Source organism: Podarcis filfolensis (assembly GCF_964270895.1).
Source record: "Podarcis filfolensis genome assembly, chromosome: 16".
Classification (NCBI taxonomy): domain Eukaryota; kingdom Metazoa; phylum Chordata; class Lepidosauria; order Squamata; family Lacertidae; genus Podarcis; species Podarcis filfolensis.
In genome coordinates this window covers 9,541,175-9,555,078 of record NC_139620.1, presented here as the reverse complement: position 1 = coordinate 9,555,078, position 13,904 = coordinate 9,541,175, and the positions used below count along the sequence as shown (strand labels likewise).

At 48.3% G+C, this 13,904-nt stretch overlaps 1 protein-coding gene across 2 annotated transcripts in view; it reads left to right on the top strand.

Annotated features, from left to right (window-relative positions):
- THBS3 (thrombospondin 3) overlaps positions 1-13,904 on the top strand; it is a 50,859-nt gene that overhangs the window by 31,176 nt on the left and 5,779 nt on the right. For both annotated transcript variants that reach the window (XM_083591055.1, XM_083591054.1), the window contains exons 10-20: positions 917-994; positions 2,426-2,578; positions 4,209-4,319; positions 5,197-5,304; positions 6,372-6,531; positions 7,167-7,285; positions 7,646-7,698; positions 8,269-8,462; positions 9,883-10,061; positions 10,516-10,564; positions 11,589-11,785. In XM_083591055.1, the coding sequence (XP_083447181.1) occupies positions 917-994; positions 2,426-2,578; positions 4,209-4,319; positions 5,197-5,304; positions 6,372-6,531; positions 7,167-7,285; positions 7,646-7,698; positions 8,269-8,462; positions 9,883-10,061; positions 10,516-10,564; positions 11,589-11,785 (1,401 nt within the window). The remainder of the gene's footprint in view (positions 1-916; positions 995-2,425; positions 2,579-4,208; positions 4,320-5,196; positions 5,305-6,371; positions 6,532-7,166; positions 7,286-7,645; positions 7,699-8,268; positions 8,463-9,882; positions 10,062-10,515; positions 10,565-11,588; positions 11,786-13,904) is intronic.

The following is a 13,904-nucleotide window of genomic DNA, read 5'->3' as shown; positions in this document are numbered from 1 at the left end:
ATGCTCATTCCCCATTTGTAAGAAACCAACCTTTTCAGGTAGCAGCAGCTACACTTGGGAACTTCCTGTCCATTGACACCAAAGAGGGGCATTTGCCGCATTCTTTTCTGCTAAAAAAGTTTTGGCTTAGGGACTTGCCGATCAGAAGGTCGGCAGTTCAAATCCCCGTGACGGGGTGAGCTCCCGTTGCTCGGTCCCTGCTCCTGCCAACCTAGCAGTTCGAAAGCACGACAAAGTGCAAGTAGATAAATAGGTACCGCTCCGGCGGAAGGTAAACGGCGTTTCCGTGCGCTGCTCTGGTTCGCCAGAAGCGGCTTAGTCCTGCTGGCCACATGACCCGGAAGCTGTACGCCGGCTCCCTCGGCCAATAAAGCAAGATGAACGCTGCAACCCCAGAGTCGGCCACGACTGGACCTAATGGTCAGGGGTCCCTTTACCTTTACCTTTTATCCAGACACGTATAATGTTGTCACGTTTTTATCTTATTGTTCATTTTAATTATCTTTCAAGTGCGTTTTTAGCTGTGTTTCAACGATCATTTCATTGTTCTATTCTTTTTGTAAACCACTCTGAGGTCTTTTCTTACATGTGCTGTTAGCTATTACGACCACAATCGATTTATCGATCACCTTCTAAGCCACCATCTCAAGGCGATTTCCACATAAGGCAATTTAAAACAGTTAAAAAGGCAAAAACAACAGACGCGTTTAAAATTGGACTAAAACCGTTGCAAGTGGACGCTCGTGGGCGATTGAGCGATATATAAATTTTGTGCAATAAATCAATAACGAATAGATGAATAAGCAAACGTTCCAATAAATAACAACTCGAGAGGGGTCTTTATTTCTTTATATATCTTTATATATTTCTTTATTTATCTATTTATATATCAAAACGATCTCTCTCCTCTCTCCAGACTTGCACAGACATTGACGAATGCAACGATGGGAACAATGGCGGATGTGACCCCAATGCCATCTGCACCAATACAGTGGTGAGTCTGTCTAGGGTGAAGAAGTGGGGTCCTCCATGTGGAAACAGGGACTGAAGAGGCTACGGTTACTTGCCCCGGCTGCCCTTATGCTACTGGGACCGGTTCAGGTTCTTGTATTGATTTGTAAGGCCCCGAACAATTAGGATCCACGATACCTCAAGGACCACCTGATCCTTTATTTCCCTGCCCAATCAGGGAGCTGTTTGGGGGAGCCACTGCTAGGGGTCCACCATGTTAGGGGTCTCCCATGCCTCGTATAAACGTCCACACGCTCCAACACTTTGAGGCCAAAACCTGGACGCTGTCTTCCCAGTTGCCACCTCCTCATGTTTTAATCACAAGAGCACGGCAGCCATTTTGGTTCTTGCGTTCTCGCACGATTTCATGCTGTGGTTTCCCCTCCTGAAAAAAAGCACTTTTGGGAGCACGGTGCCCCAAAATGCATGTTTTTGGGTGCCGCACGAAGGTTGTGGCCACACAAAAAGCATTTTTCTGGGGCTGGGGGAGGAATCATGCCACAAAGTCACACGAGATCAAGGCGACCAAAATGGCCGCCATTCTCTCACGGTAAAAAAATGGGATGCTCCGTTTTTTCCGTGACACTTGGAGGCGTGCACATTTTGTATCCACCAGATCTGTGCATTCAGGAGTGTGGGTCCGATTTTGCGCAGTTCCCTTCCAGCTGAAGTCAAACAAGCCCCTTCCCTGTTGAACTTCTGGCTGAGCAGGTCTTGTGAGGGGTGAGGCCGAGGGAGAGCCCTGAGAGCATCGGAGCCAACTCCTAGGGGCCAAGGTCCCTTCGCTCCCCCCCTATTGATTATCCCTCATATTGGAGGCTGAGAAAGAGTGGCTTGCCTAAGGCTGCTTAAGTGAGTTTGTGGGACTGGCTCTGAAGAACCCTTTGTTCCTGTTTGAACTACAGTGGTACCTTGGGTTAAGAACTTAATTCGTTCTGGAGGTCCGTTCTTAACCTGAAACTGTTCTTAACCTGAAGCACCACTTTAGCTAATGGGGCCTCCCGCTGCTGCCGCGCCTCCGGAGCACAATTTCTGTTCTCATCCTGAAGCAAAGTTCTTATTTCTGGGTTAGCGAAGTCTGTAATGTGAATCGTATGTAACCTGAAGCATCTGTAACCCGAGGTACCACTGTAGTCCTTTAAAACCATGAGGACTGGAATCTTAGTTTCTTTTTGGGTGCAGGACCAGTCAGTGGGAGAGCACCCTCCTTGCACGCAGAACAGGTCCCAGGTTCAATCCCCAACATATCCAGGTAGGGCTGGGGATATCTGCCCCTCTTGCTTGGAACCCTGGACAGCTGCTGCCAGTCAGTGTTGACACTACTGAGTTAGATGGACCAACAGCGTTCCACATTTCTGCAAAAAATATAACATACAAAAAAATCATTTCCTTTTTGTTTTGTTTCCCTTGGTAGGGATCCTACAAATGTGGGCCTTGCAAGTCTGGTTTTGTGGGGAACCAGAATGGCAGCTGCACCCCGCAGAAGACCTGCCAGAGCCCCAGCCACAACCCCTGCGACATCAACGGATACTGCCTCTTTGAACGCAATGGAGATGTTTCCTGCGCGGTGAGTCCTTTTGAGGCAAAATTGGGGCAAATGCATTTAGGGGTGCCATATGGTTGAGCTTTTTTTGCCAAATTTGAAAATGATGTTTTTGAGCTATCTCCAAAAACACATTTCTTGCGATTTCCCCTGGACACTGCTTCCTAATGCAGTATTCTGGGTGTATGGCAACTCTACCTACATTAAAAGTGCTATGATGATGCTAGTTTAAACAGGCATGGCTTCCCCCAAAGAATTCTGGGAAATGTAGTTTGTTACGTGTGCTGAGAGTTGTTAGCAACTCTCTTAGCAACCTTAACAAACTGCACCTCCCAGAATTCTCTGCGGGATGCCATGGCAGTTCAAAGGGTCATCCTAGTGCTTCAAATGTATGGTGTGGACTTGCAAGTTGCCCCTGCTTTCCATTGGCATTCGCGCCACCTACTGTTGGCCTTCCATCTTGCCACCATTGCAAAGTGGCCGAGAGACTTCTCTCGCACAACACAAATCAATCTGCCTCCTTTTCCCCAGCTCTGCAGTGTCTTTTTTTTGAGTCGGAACTGATCCTGCGTTCGTACAAATTTCATTTGACACCTTGCAGTCATGGGCATCTACAGGGTTTCCCCCCCGGGGGGGTGTGGAAAAGTAAAACACAGAAAAGGGGGAGCAGCCTAATTGTTTCTACCCCACCTCCAAATTAGAAGAGTCCGTACATTTTATTTATCTACTTATTTACTGCAGTTATAGCCCACCTTTTCTCCATGGGGTTCAAGGGGGCAGGTATACTTCTGCTCCCCCTATATATCTTCACAACAACCCTGTGAGGTAGGTTAGGCTGGGAGTGAGTAATAATAATAATAATAATAATTTATTTATACCCCACCCATCTGGCTGGGCTTCCCCAGCCACTCTGGGCGGCTTCCAACAAAATATTAGAATACAGTAATGTATCAAACATTAAAAGCTTCCCTAAACAGGGCTGCCTTCAGATGTCCTCTAAAAGTCTGGTAGTTGTTTTTCTCTTTGACATCTGATGGGAGGGCGTTCCACAGGGCGGGTGCCACTGCCAAGAAGGCCCTCTGCCTGGTTCCCTGTAACTTGGCTTCTCACAGTGAGGGAACCGCCAGAAGGCCCTCGGTGCTGGACCTCAGTGTCTGGGCTGAACGATGGGGGTGGAGACGCTCCTTCAGGTATACTGGACTGAGGCCGTTTAGGGCTTTAAAGGTCAGCACCAACACTTTGAATTGAAACGTACAGGGAGCCAATATAGGTCTTTCAAGACCGGTATTATGTGGTCTCGGCGGCTGCTCCCAGTCACCAGTCTAGCTGCCGCATTCTGGATTAGTTGTAGTTTCCGGGTCACCCAAAGAGGTCACCCAATGAGCTTCATGACCTGGTAGAGGTTTCCCAGGTCCTAGTCCTGCACTCTAACCACTGCACCACACAGCCTTTTTGCCTTGTACCTCAGGTTCTACGATTTCTAGAAGTTAGCTCTTCTTTTTAATGAAGCTTGAAATCGACAGATTATTATTATTCATATGAGGTGGGGGGCAAATGTCCCCATGCCCCCAACTTTCAGACAGTCGGGGACATGGGGGCTGATACCTGTAGTACCAGTTGTTGCAAAAATATTGTTTCCCCTTTGCCTTCCCAGTGCAGCGTGGGTTGGGCCGGGAACGGCAATGTGTGCGGACGCGACACAGACATCGATGGCTACCCAGACGAGCCTTTGCCCTGCATTGATAACAACAAGCACTGCTCCAAGGTAAGATGTGGCGGCAGCAGAAACAAAAGGGCCTATCGATGGCTACTAGCCACGTTGGCTATACTCTGCCTCCACAGTCTGAGAGAGTAATGCTTCTGAATACCAGTTCCTGGAAACCACAGGAGGGGCGAATGCTGTTATATGTGTCTTAAAGGTAAAGGTAAAGGGACCCCTGACCATTAGGTCCAGTCGTGGCTGACTCTGGGGTTGCAGCGCTCATCTCGCTTTATTGGCCGAGGGAGCCGGCGTTTGTCCGCAGACAGCTTCCGCGTCATGTGGCCAGCATGACTAAGCCGCTTCTGGCAAACCAGAGCAGCGCACGGAAACGCCGTTTACCTTCCCGCCGGAGCGGTACCTATTTCTCTACTTGCACTTTGACATGCTTTCGAACTGCTAGGTTGGCAGGAGCAGGGACCGAGCAACGGGAACTCACCCCGTCGTGGGGATTCGAACCGCCGACCTTCTGATCGGCAAGTCCTAGGCTCTGTGGTTTAACCCACAGTGCCACCCGCGTCCCATATATATGTGTGTCTTATATATATATATTTAATCAAAGTATTTCTCTCCTGACATATCTTCCTATATACATAAAAATGTAAGCCTGTCGTCACGCAGCTGCTGTTGGAGAATTAAAACCCCATTTAAATCATCCCTTTGTTCAGGAACATAAGGACTGAAATCATAGAATTATATTTTAAGGGAAAAGCTGTAGCTCAGGGGTAGAGTTTGTGCTCTGTGTGCAGGATGTGGCAGGTTTGGTCCCTGGCATCTCCACCGAGGACTGGGGAAAACGTTTGTCGGAAATCCTGAACAGTTGCAGCCAATCAGGGATTTCTTCTGACTTGTCCCACCCTCCACCTTGCCCTGTTTCACACAGGACAACTGCCGGCTTACGCCGAACTCGGGTCAAGAGGATGCTGACAACGATGGCATCGGGGACCAGTGTGACGACGACGCGGATGGCGACGGGATCAAGAACGTGGAGGTAGGCCCAAGCTCAACTTCCCACTCAGGCTGGATGTATCGGACAAGAGCGAGGGTAGGGGACCTTTTTTAGGCCAAGGGCCACATTATACTCGTGGGCAACCTCCCAGGGGCCGCTTACCAAGCTGGGTGCAGCCAGAGACACACTCCATCTTCCCATCGAGGCAAGCATGAGGCATTATCCCAGTCCAAGTACTTGTTCCAACTAGGTAGAACCACAGGGGATGGGCAGCTTTTAATGTTTAATAGATTATTGTATTTTAATATTTTGTTGGAAGCTGCCCAAAGTGGTGGGGAAACCCAGACAGAGGGGCAGGGTATAAATAATAAATGTATTATTATTATTATTATTATTATTATTATTATTATTATTATATTTTATTTTATTATTATTATTGTGCAGAGGAAGGCTGGTGAAGGGTGTGGCCTGGGAAAAGGGGTGTGGCTGGGTCAGAGGACCATGGGTCAGATAGAGAGGGCATTTGGGCCCTTGGCCTGAGGCATCCCATCCCTAGAAGCATTAAGGATATAGGTTCTAAGACCTTCTTATCCCATATACAACGCTCAACCTATTTCTAGCCCCTTTGCAAAGAACAGACCACACACGGCAAAGTATGTGTAAAACGCTTTACTTACAGATTCAAGGTCTCAGTCATGCTTTGTTCCATGCAGCAGCAAGGATAACGCAGGCAAAATGCTCTTGGGTAGAAAATGCAGAATATAGTTCCAAACACATGCTGCAAACTCGGGAGCGAGCTCACACATGTCTGTCTCGGTGGATTGCACAATGAGAGAGAGAGAGAGAGAGAGAGAGAGAGAGAGAGAGAGAGAGAGAGGAAGTAGAAAGTCTCCGTCTCCAGAGGAGTCTATCTAGCAATGCAACTCTGTGGTTGTTTACCCCCTTCATTCACTAACTAACAGCCACACATAGTTATGTTTGACTGCAACCCTCCACAAAAGGAACATCATGAAACAGGGCAGAAGAACCAGCATTGCAATCAGGAAGGCTAAGGCGATATTCCCCATGTCTGAATTCACCTTTTTCTCTGTCTTGTGCCCTGGTCATAGGACAACTGCCGTCTCTTCCCCAATAAAGACCAGCAGAATTCAGACACGGATTCCTTTGGGGATGCTTGTGACAACTGCCCCAACGTGCCCAACAACGACCAGAAGGACACAGACGGCAATGGGGAGGGGGACGCTTGCGACAATGACATCGACGGCGACGGTGAGTGGAAGGGTCAAATCGTGGTAGAGTTCTTATGGCTGGCTTTGTCATACAGGTTAAGCCAGCACCCAGCAAAGACGGATGAGTCTTCTTTCCATTCCATGCCCATTTTTGCATGCATATAGTCATAGTTCTGTCCTGTCCTGTTTTCTGGGGTTTAAGAAATATGTAAGCCCTCCCCAAAAGGGGAAATAACACTTATTTATTTCCTTCAGGTCTTTGTACACCACCCTTTAGCCAAAAAAGGATCTCCTAAAGTGGTTTCCAAAGATCAATATAAAGATTGCAATCTAAGAAAACGCACAGCACGTGAGGAAAAGGGAATGGGAGGGAGGAGGAAAAGCCAAGCCCAGACACAGGTTTTTCAGGTTATGGTTTTTATAACACATTTAATATGCCTGATCTGAGAAAACAAATTTAACAACCGGTACAGAAGCATGACACACATGCTCTAAGGATGTTTGGTTTTTTTAATTTTAAAAAAAAAGCTATTGGGAAGCAATTCAACTTAATTAATTGTACCCTGGAGAGCTGCTGCCTATCAGTGTAGACAATACTAAGCTAGATGGACTCGGTTTAAGGCACGTTCCTGTGCTCCTATGAAACAGCCCCTTTCCCCCTCTCCCCTTCCGTAGGAATTCCCAATGGGCTTGACAATTGCCCCAAAGTGCCCAACCCGCTGCAGACGGATCGCGACGAAGACGGCGTAGGAGACGCCTGCGACAGTTGTCCTGAGATCAGTAACCCTACTCAGGTATGAGCGTTGTAACATCCTACAGTTCCTGGGATCCTCAGGCAGTGGTGTCCAAAAGTAGTGTCCAAACTATTTTCAAAGAGGGCCAGATTTGATGCTGAAGGGCTGTGAGGGCCAACCAAATGGCCGACTAAAGTTGTTAACCTTTTTTTAGGATTGAAGTTGTTGAGGGTTTTTTTTTAGGCAGGCCGGATTGGGCACCCTAAACGGACTTTGGACATGCCTGCCGTTTAGGGGAAGCCATGGCGATTAAAATGACATCATCACGCTTTAAATGTGCGGTGAAGATGAGAGGGGCGTTTGCGTGTGACTCCAGGGATGCCCATTTGCTTACTCACCTGAGGCCATGCTCTCTTTCAGACAGATGCGGACAGCGACCTGGTGGGTGACGTTTGCGACACGAACGTGGACAGGTGAGGAAAAAGGAAAACGAAAACCCGAACCTAAAACCCGCGAAAATGCATGATCTCAGAATCTATAGGGATATTGTCTGTTTGTCCTTCTATGTATTCAGATACCTGTTAAGATATCATTACCAAATTTGGCAAGATGGCCCCTGATACCAAGGAGCAGGTTTGGGTCTATGTTTGGACCCCATTTTGAATCAATTTGGTATTTTGAATTCACTGTTATTTTCCCAGTGCTATTTTTCCAGAAAGAGATGCCTCAGCCCAGTATACCTGAAGGAGCATCTCCACCCCTGTTGTTCAACCCAGGCACTGAGGTCCACCTCCAACCGCCTTCTGGCGGTTCCCTCCCTGCGAGAAGTGAGGTTGCAGGGAACCAGGCACAGGACCTTATTGGTAGTGGCACCTGCCCTCAGATGTCAAGGAAATAAATAACTGTACAACTGAAGGCAGCACCAAAGATTTTAATGTTCCATGTTTTATCATGTTTCTCTATATACTGGAAGGCTGCTCAGAGTGGCTGGCGCAACCCAGTCAGATGGGCAGGGTACAAATAATAAAATTATTGTTGTTCAGTGATGGCGACGGTCACCAGGACACGAAAGACAACTGTGCAGAGATCCCCAACAGCTCCCAGCTCGATTCAGACAACGACGGGCTGGGAGACGAGTGTGACAATGACGACGACAACGACGGGATCCCCGATTATGTGCCCCCGGGCCCTGACAACTGCCGTCTCGTCCCTAATCCCAACCAGAAGGATTCTGATGGTGAGCGCAGGATAATTTAAAGTGGAATCCGCCCAGAATTCTTTATGTCAATGGCACCAGCCACAAAATGGCTGCTGTGGCATTGGGGGGGAGGTATGGCACGACACAAAATGGATGCCTTGCTATGTGGCGTAGCGCAAAATGGCTGCTGCACCTCGGAGAGCAGTAAAAGAGACAGGGCCACAAAATTGTGAGGGGATGTTGCCTCCATTCAGTGCGTGAAAAGGCACCTACATCCGCCGCCGCTGGTCTCGCTCGCAGAAAGAAGCTCTTTGTACCTCTCCTCTGTACAGAACATCTGTTTTGAGACAATGTTTACTGAGACATTTTTGAGGCACCATAGGAGGAGGAGTGTTTCACACTGGCGGCCCCCAGACTGCCTCCTTCTCAAAGAGTAGTGCCTTGAAGGGAGCACACAGAATTGCAGATGAAATTGGACTTATTGTGGCTGTGGCTAGACTCCAGCTCCCATCAGTCCCGGCCAGCAGGGCCAATGGTCAGGGATGACAGGAGTTGTAGTGACATCTAGAGAGCCACAGGTTCACCACCCATCTCGCATCCTACCTCACAGGGTTGTTGTGAGGATTGAAACAGAATATCGGGGAGGTGGATAACCTTATACGCTACCCCAAACTAAGATAATTGCTCACTTCCCCACTCAAATCATGAACACCACAACCAAGGCAGGCCAGACGTTGCAGGTCTCCAGCTCCTTCAGCCATTGGGGTTAATCGGAACTGTAGTCCAGCAACATCTGGGGCGATCCAGGCTCTCCACTCCTGTCCTAGATCAGTCATGCCCCAACCAATCAGGAATCCCATATCCAATGGACTTAAAGGTAAAGGGACCCCTGACCATTAGGTCCAGTCGCAGACAACTCTGGGGTTGCGGCGCTCATCTCACTTTACTGGCCGAGGGAGCTGGTGTACAGCTTCCGGGTCATGTGGCCAGCATGACTAAGCCGCTTCTGGCGAACCAGAGCAGGGCACGGAAACACCGTTTACCTTCCTGCCGGAGTGGTACCTATTTATCTACTTGCACTTCAGGCTTTCGAACTGCTAGGTTGGCAGGAGTAGGGACCGAGCAACGGGAGCTCAACCCGTGGCGGGGATTCGAACTGCCGACCTTCTGATCGGCAAGCCCTAGGCTCTGTGGTTTAACCCACAGCGCCACCCGTGTCCCTTATCCAATGCACTTACAGAGGTATAAAGCAAGGATGGGGAACCCCTGGCCCTCCAGATGTTGTTGGATGCCAACTCCCATCAGCCCCAGCCAGCATGACCAGTGTTCAGGGATGATGGGGGATGTAGTCCATCTGGAGGACCACACTTCCCCCACGCCTGATAGGTATGAATATGGCGAAACATCTTCCAACGTGCTTTAGTGGCTGGGCCTTCACCATCTTTTGCCCTTCGCACAGGCAATGGCGTAGGGGATGTGTGCGAGGAGGACTTTGACAACGACACGGTGGCTGACCCGCTAGATGTCTGCCCGGAGAGCTCCGAGGTGACGTTGACCGACTTCCGCGCGTACCAGACGGTCATCTTGGATCCTGAGGGAGACGCCCAGATAGATCCCAATTGGGTGGTTCTCAATCAGGTACGGCAAGGGAGCCGGGAAGATGCCGCAGGCTTCGGAGGCGAAAAAAACCCAATTGGTTCCATGGGCAAAAGGGGGAAAAGTCAATAAATCTTGGTGCATATTGGTGAGCCACTGGGTAGAGAAGACCTTAGTCTTTGCACAGTGCAGAATAAGCCCCCGTTGAAAAACTTCAAAGGCCTCTGGGGTTCATTGGGGACGAGTAGACAAGTGGCCATGTTGCCTATCAGGTTTGGTTCCTGGGGGGTCAATCGCCACAGGGACACAGGAAAATGCCCTCTACCGAATCTGGTCTTTAAAGGGCTCTAACCACTGAGCTATGGCCCTTCTCTCGGTGCTTAGTTGTAGATGCAAAACCCCAGGGGTCAGTCTGGGCAGCTGCCTTGCCCTTTGCTTATACTCGACCGTCTCGTCACCACCCTTTCCTTCTCTCTTTTTTCTTCCCAACCTCCAGGGCATGGAGATTGTACAGACGATGAACAGCGACCCAGGCTTGGCTGTCGGTAAGAGGAATATACAGTATTTTTTGCTCCATAAGGCGCACCGGACCATAAGGCACACCTAGAGGGGGAAATCAAGAAAAAAAATTATTTCCCCCCTGGGAGAAGCGCGCAGCCTGTCCGCTTCTCCCAGAGCTTCTCGGGGCTGCCGGGGGAAGCCCGGGTTCCCCTCCCCAGCCCCAAAGAGCAAAGAAGCCAAGACAGCGAGCGGGATCCATCTTCCTCTTTAGCTGTGCGCAACCTCTCCAGCCGGGCTATGGCAATTTCCCCACCTCCCGCAAAAGCCCACAGGAGCCGCGCACCCTTTAAGGAGCGCGCAGCTCCTGTGTGCTTTTCTACGAGGAGGGAGACTGGCCGCGTCAGTCCCTTCTCCCTCCTGGGGAAAAGCCCGCAAGAGCCGCGCGGAGCTTTTGTGCGGCTCTTGGGGGCTTTTCCTGCCTGCCTTCCCCCTGCATTCGCTCCATAAGACGCACACACATTTCCCCTTACTCTTTAGGAGGGAAAAAGTGTGTCTTATTGGAGCGAACAATACGGTAAACATACTCGGCCGCCAATGATTCTTTGCTGCACTCAAACCATACAGTTAAAGCACTACGAAACTGCTTGAAATGGCCATGGCTTCTGCCCAGGAATTCTGGGGCCTGTGATTTGTTACGGGTGCCGAGGGAGAGGAGACCCCGTTATTCCCCTCGCAGAGCTACAATTCCCAGAGCGGTTTAACAACCAATCCCTCTGCCCAGAGAACTCTGGGAATTGTAGCTCTTTGAGGGAAATGGGGGGGTCTCCTAACAGTTCTCAGCACTCTTCACAAACGATAGTTCCCAGAATCCTTTGGGGGAAGCCATGACTGTTCGAAGCGATATCATGGCGCTTGAAGCCTATGGTCTGAGTGTGGCCTAGCAACTGTTCTTCAGGGTTTCAAGCAAGCGGAGAAAAATATTTCCCACCGCCTGTGCCCACCAGTCCCTTCCTCTATCTTGGTGAGACGGCCGCTAACTCTTTCTTCCTCTCTCTAACCACGGGGCAGGGTACACAGCCTTCAATGGGGTGGACTTTGAAGGCACCTTCCACGTCAACACCATCACTGACGACGACTACGCCGGCTTCATCTTCGCCTACCAGGACAGCGCCAGTTTCTACGTGGTCATGTGGAAGCAGACAGAGCAGACCTACTGGCAGGCTACGCCCTTCCGCGCCACGGCTGAGCCGAGCTTGCAGCTCAAAGTGAGTGCCATACTCTCCAAGTGTTCCTATTTTCCAGGGACAATCCCAGAATTACGAAAGCCGTCACAGCTTCTGATTTGATCCTGAAATGCCCAGTATTATGCTACCTTCTGAGATTATAAGTGATCTTAATCATTACTTTATACAGTGGTACCTCGGGTTACATACGCTTCAGGTTACAGACTCCGCTAACCCAGAAATAATACCTCGGGTTAAGAACTTTGCTTCAGGATGAGAACAGAAATCGTGCAGCGGCAGTGGGAGGCCCCATTAGCTAAAGTGGTACCTCAGGTTAAGAACAGTTTCAGGTTAAGAACGGACCTCCAGAACGAATTAAGTTCTTAACCCGAGGTACCACTGTATAATTATACGATAATGATAACTAAGGAGACATAATAATAATCAAGGTGGATGTTGCCTATTAACATTAAGCATTTATTTATACGCTAGTTTGTTTCTTTACATAACATCGGCTTATTTTTATTTATTCCTATTCCTTCTTGATTTATCATTGTCAACACATCGCTGTTCATTAAATTAAGTAACCTTTAATATTTGCTATTAGGTAATAAATTCTGATCACGCACTTCCGTCAAGAGCTGACCTCCTCAAGTTTAGGTTTTGAAGCGAAGGCTGATAGATAAAAAAAAATGTATTATTGATTCATTCACTCTTCTTTCCAAAGCTCAGCTGCTCAAGCTGAGGTTTCAAAATGAATGCCGATCCATCTAAATTTAGTCAATGAATAACTCACATGTTTCATGAAGAAACCAGCCCTTCTGCCAGGGAGCCTGGGATGCTATACAGTGGTACCTCAGGTTAAGTACTTAATTCGTTCCGGAGGTCCGTTCTTAACCTGAAACTGTTCTTAACCTGAAGCACCACTTTAGCCAATCGGGCCTCCTGCTGCTGCTGCGCCGCCGGAGCCTGATTTCTGTTCTTATCCTGAAGCAAAGTTCTTAACCTGAAGCACTATTTCTGGGTTCTGGAGTATGTAACCTGAAGCGTATGTAACCTGAAGCATATGTAACCCGAGGTACCACTGTACATGCCTCCGCTTGCAATAAAATTATGCTCACGACGACCCTGTGAGGGAGGTCATGTGGCGATGCATAGCCCACCCAGCAAGCAAAGGACTTGTAGAGGGGCAGGCAGAGGGCAGGGCTGCCCTGGGCAGGAAGAAAGGTGGATGTCAAGGAATCAACTCTGAGTGGGACACATAGAATTGCAGAGTTGGAAGGGACCTGATGGATCACCTCGTCCAACCTCCCAGCATTCAGCGAGGCCTCATCTGCATTATACAGTCTACAGCAGTATATCACTTTAATAGAATAGTTTAATATACTTTAATATAATTTTGTTTGTTAAGGGCGCTGAGACTTGTTAGGAGAGACCCCTCCCCCCCCCACAAAGAACCCTTTTATTTTATTTGGTTATTCAGGCTGAAATTTTACAGTCACAAGTGCAACATACAACATAAAAACAAGATTCCAAGGAATCTCTTGGACTTCCCTCCTCCCCTTTGTGGGTCCTATTGTTAATCATTCCCTCCTGCATTTTTTATGATAATCCAAATCTTTTACCTTTCCAATGTCCAAAATGATATATCGATGGTATCTGACACCAAGTAAACAAGCAAAAATGTATAAATCTAAATCAAACAAATGCTGGAAATGTAAAGAGAAAGAAGGTTCTTTTTATCACATGTGGTGGTCTTGTAGTAAGGTTAAAACTTACTGGGAAATGATATATAATGAATTGAAAAGGATGTTCAAAATAACTTTGATAAAAAACAACAGCCCAGAAGATTTCTTTTGGGAATTATAGGGACAGAACTACCTAAATTGTATAAAATTCACCATTAAACTACCAGTGATACTCCAATCCTACTAACGGTTTTAACTGTTTAAGATAAGTTATAAATTTTCCCCATTCCTTATTTAAATTTTGATCTTCCTGATTTCTGATTTTCCAGTCATTTTTAGCCATTTCAGCATAATCCATCAACTTCATCTGGGCACTGCAGTGTTGAGACTTGCTGGAAGACCTCCGTTTCCCTTCCAGAGCTACGGAGTGGTTTAACAACCAATCCTTCTTCCCAGGGAGCTCTTGGGAATTG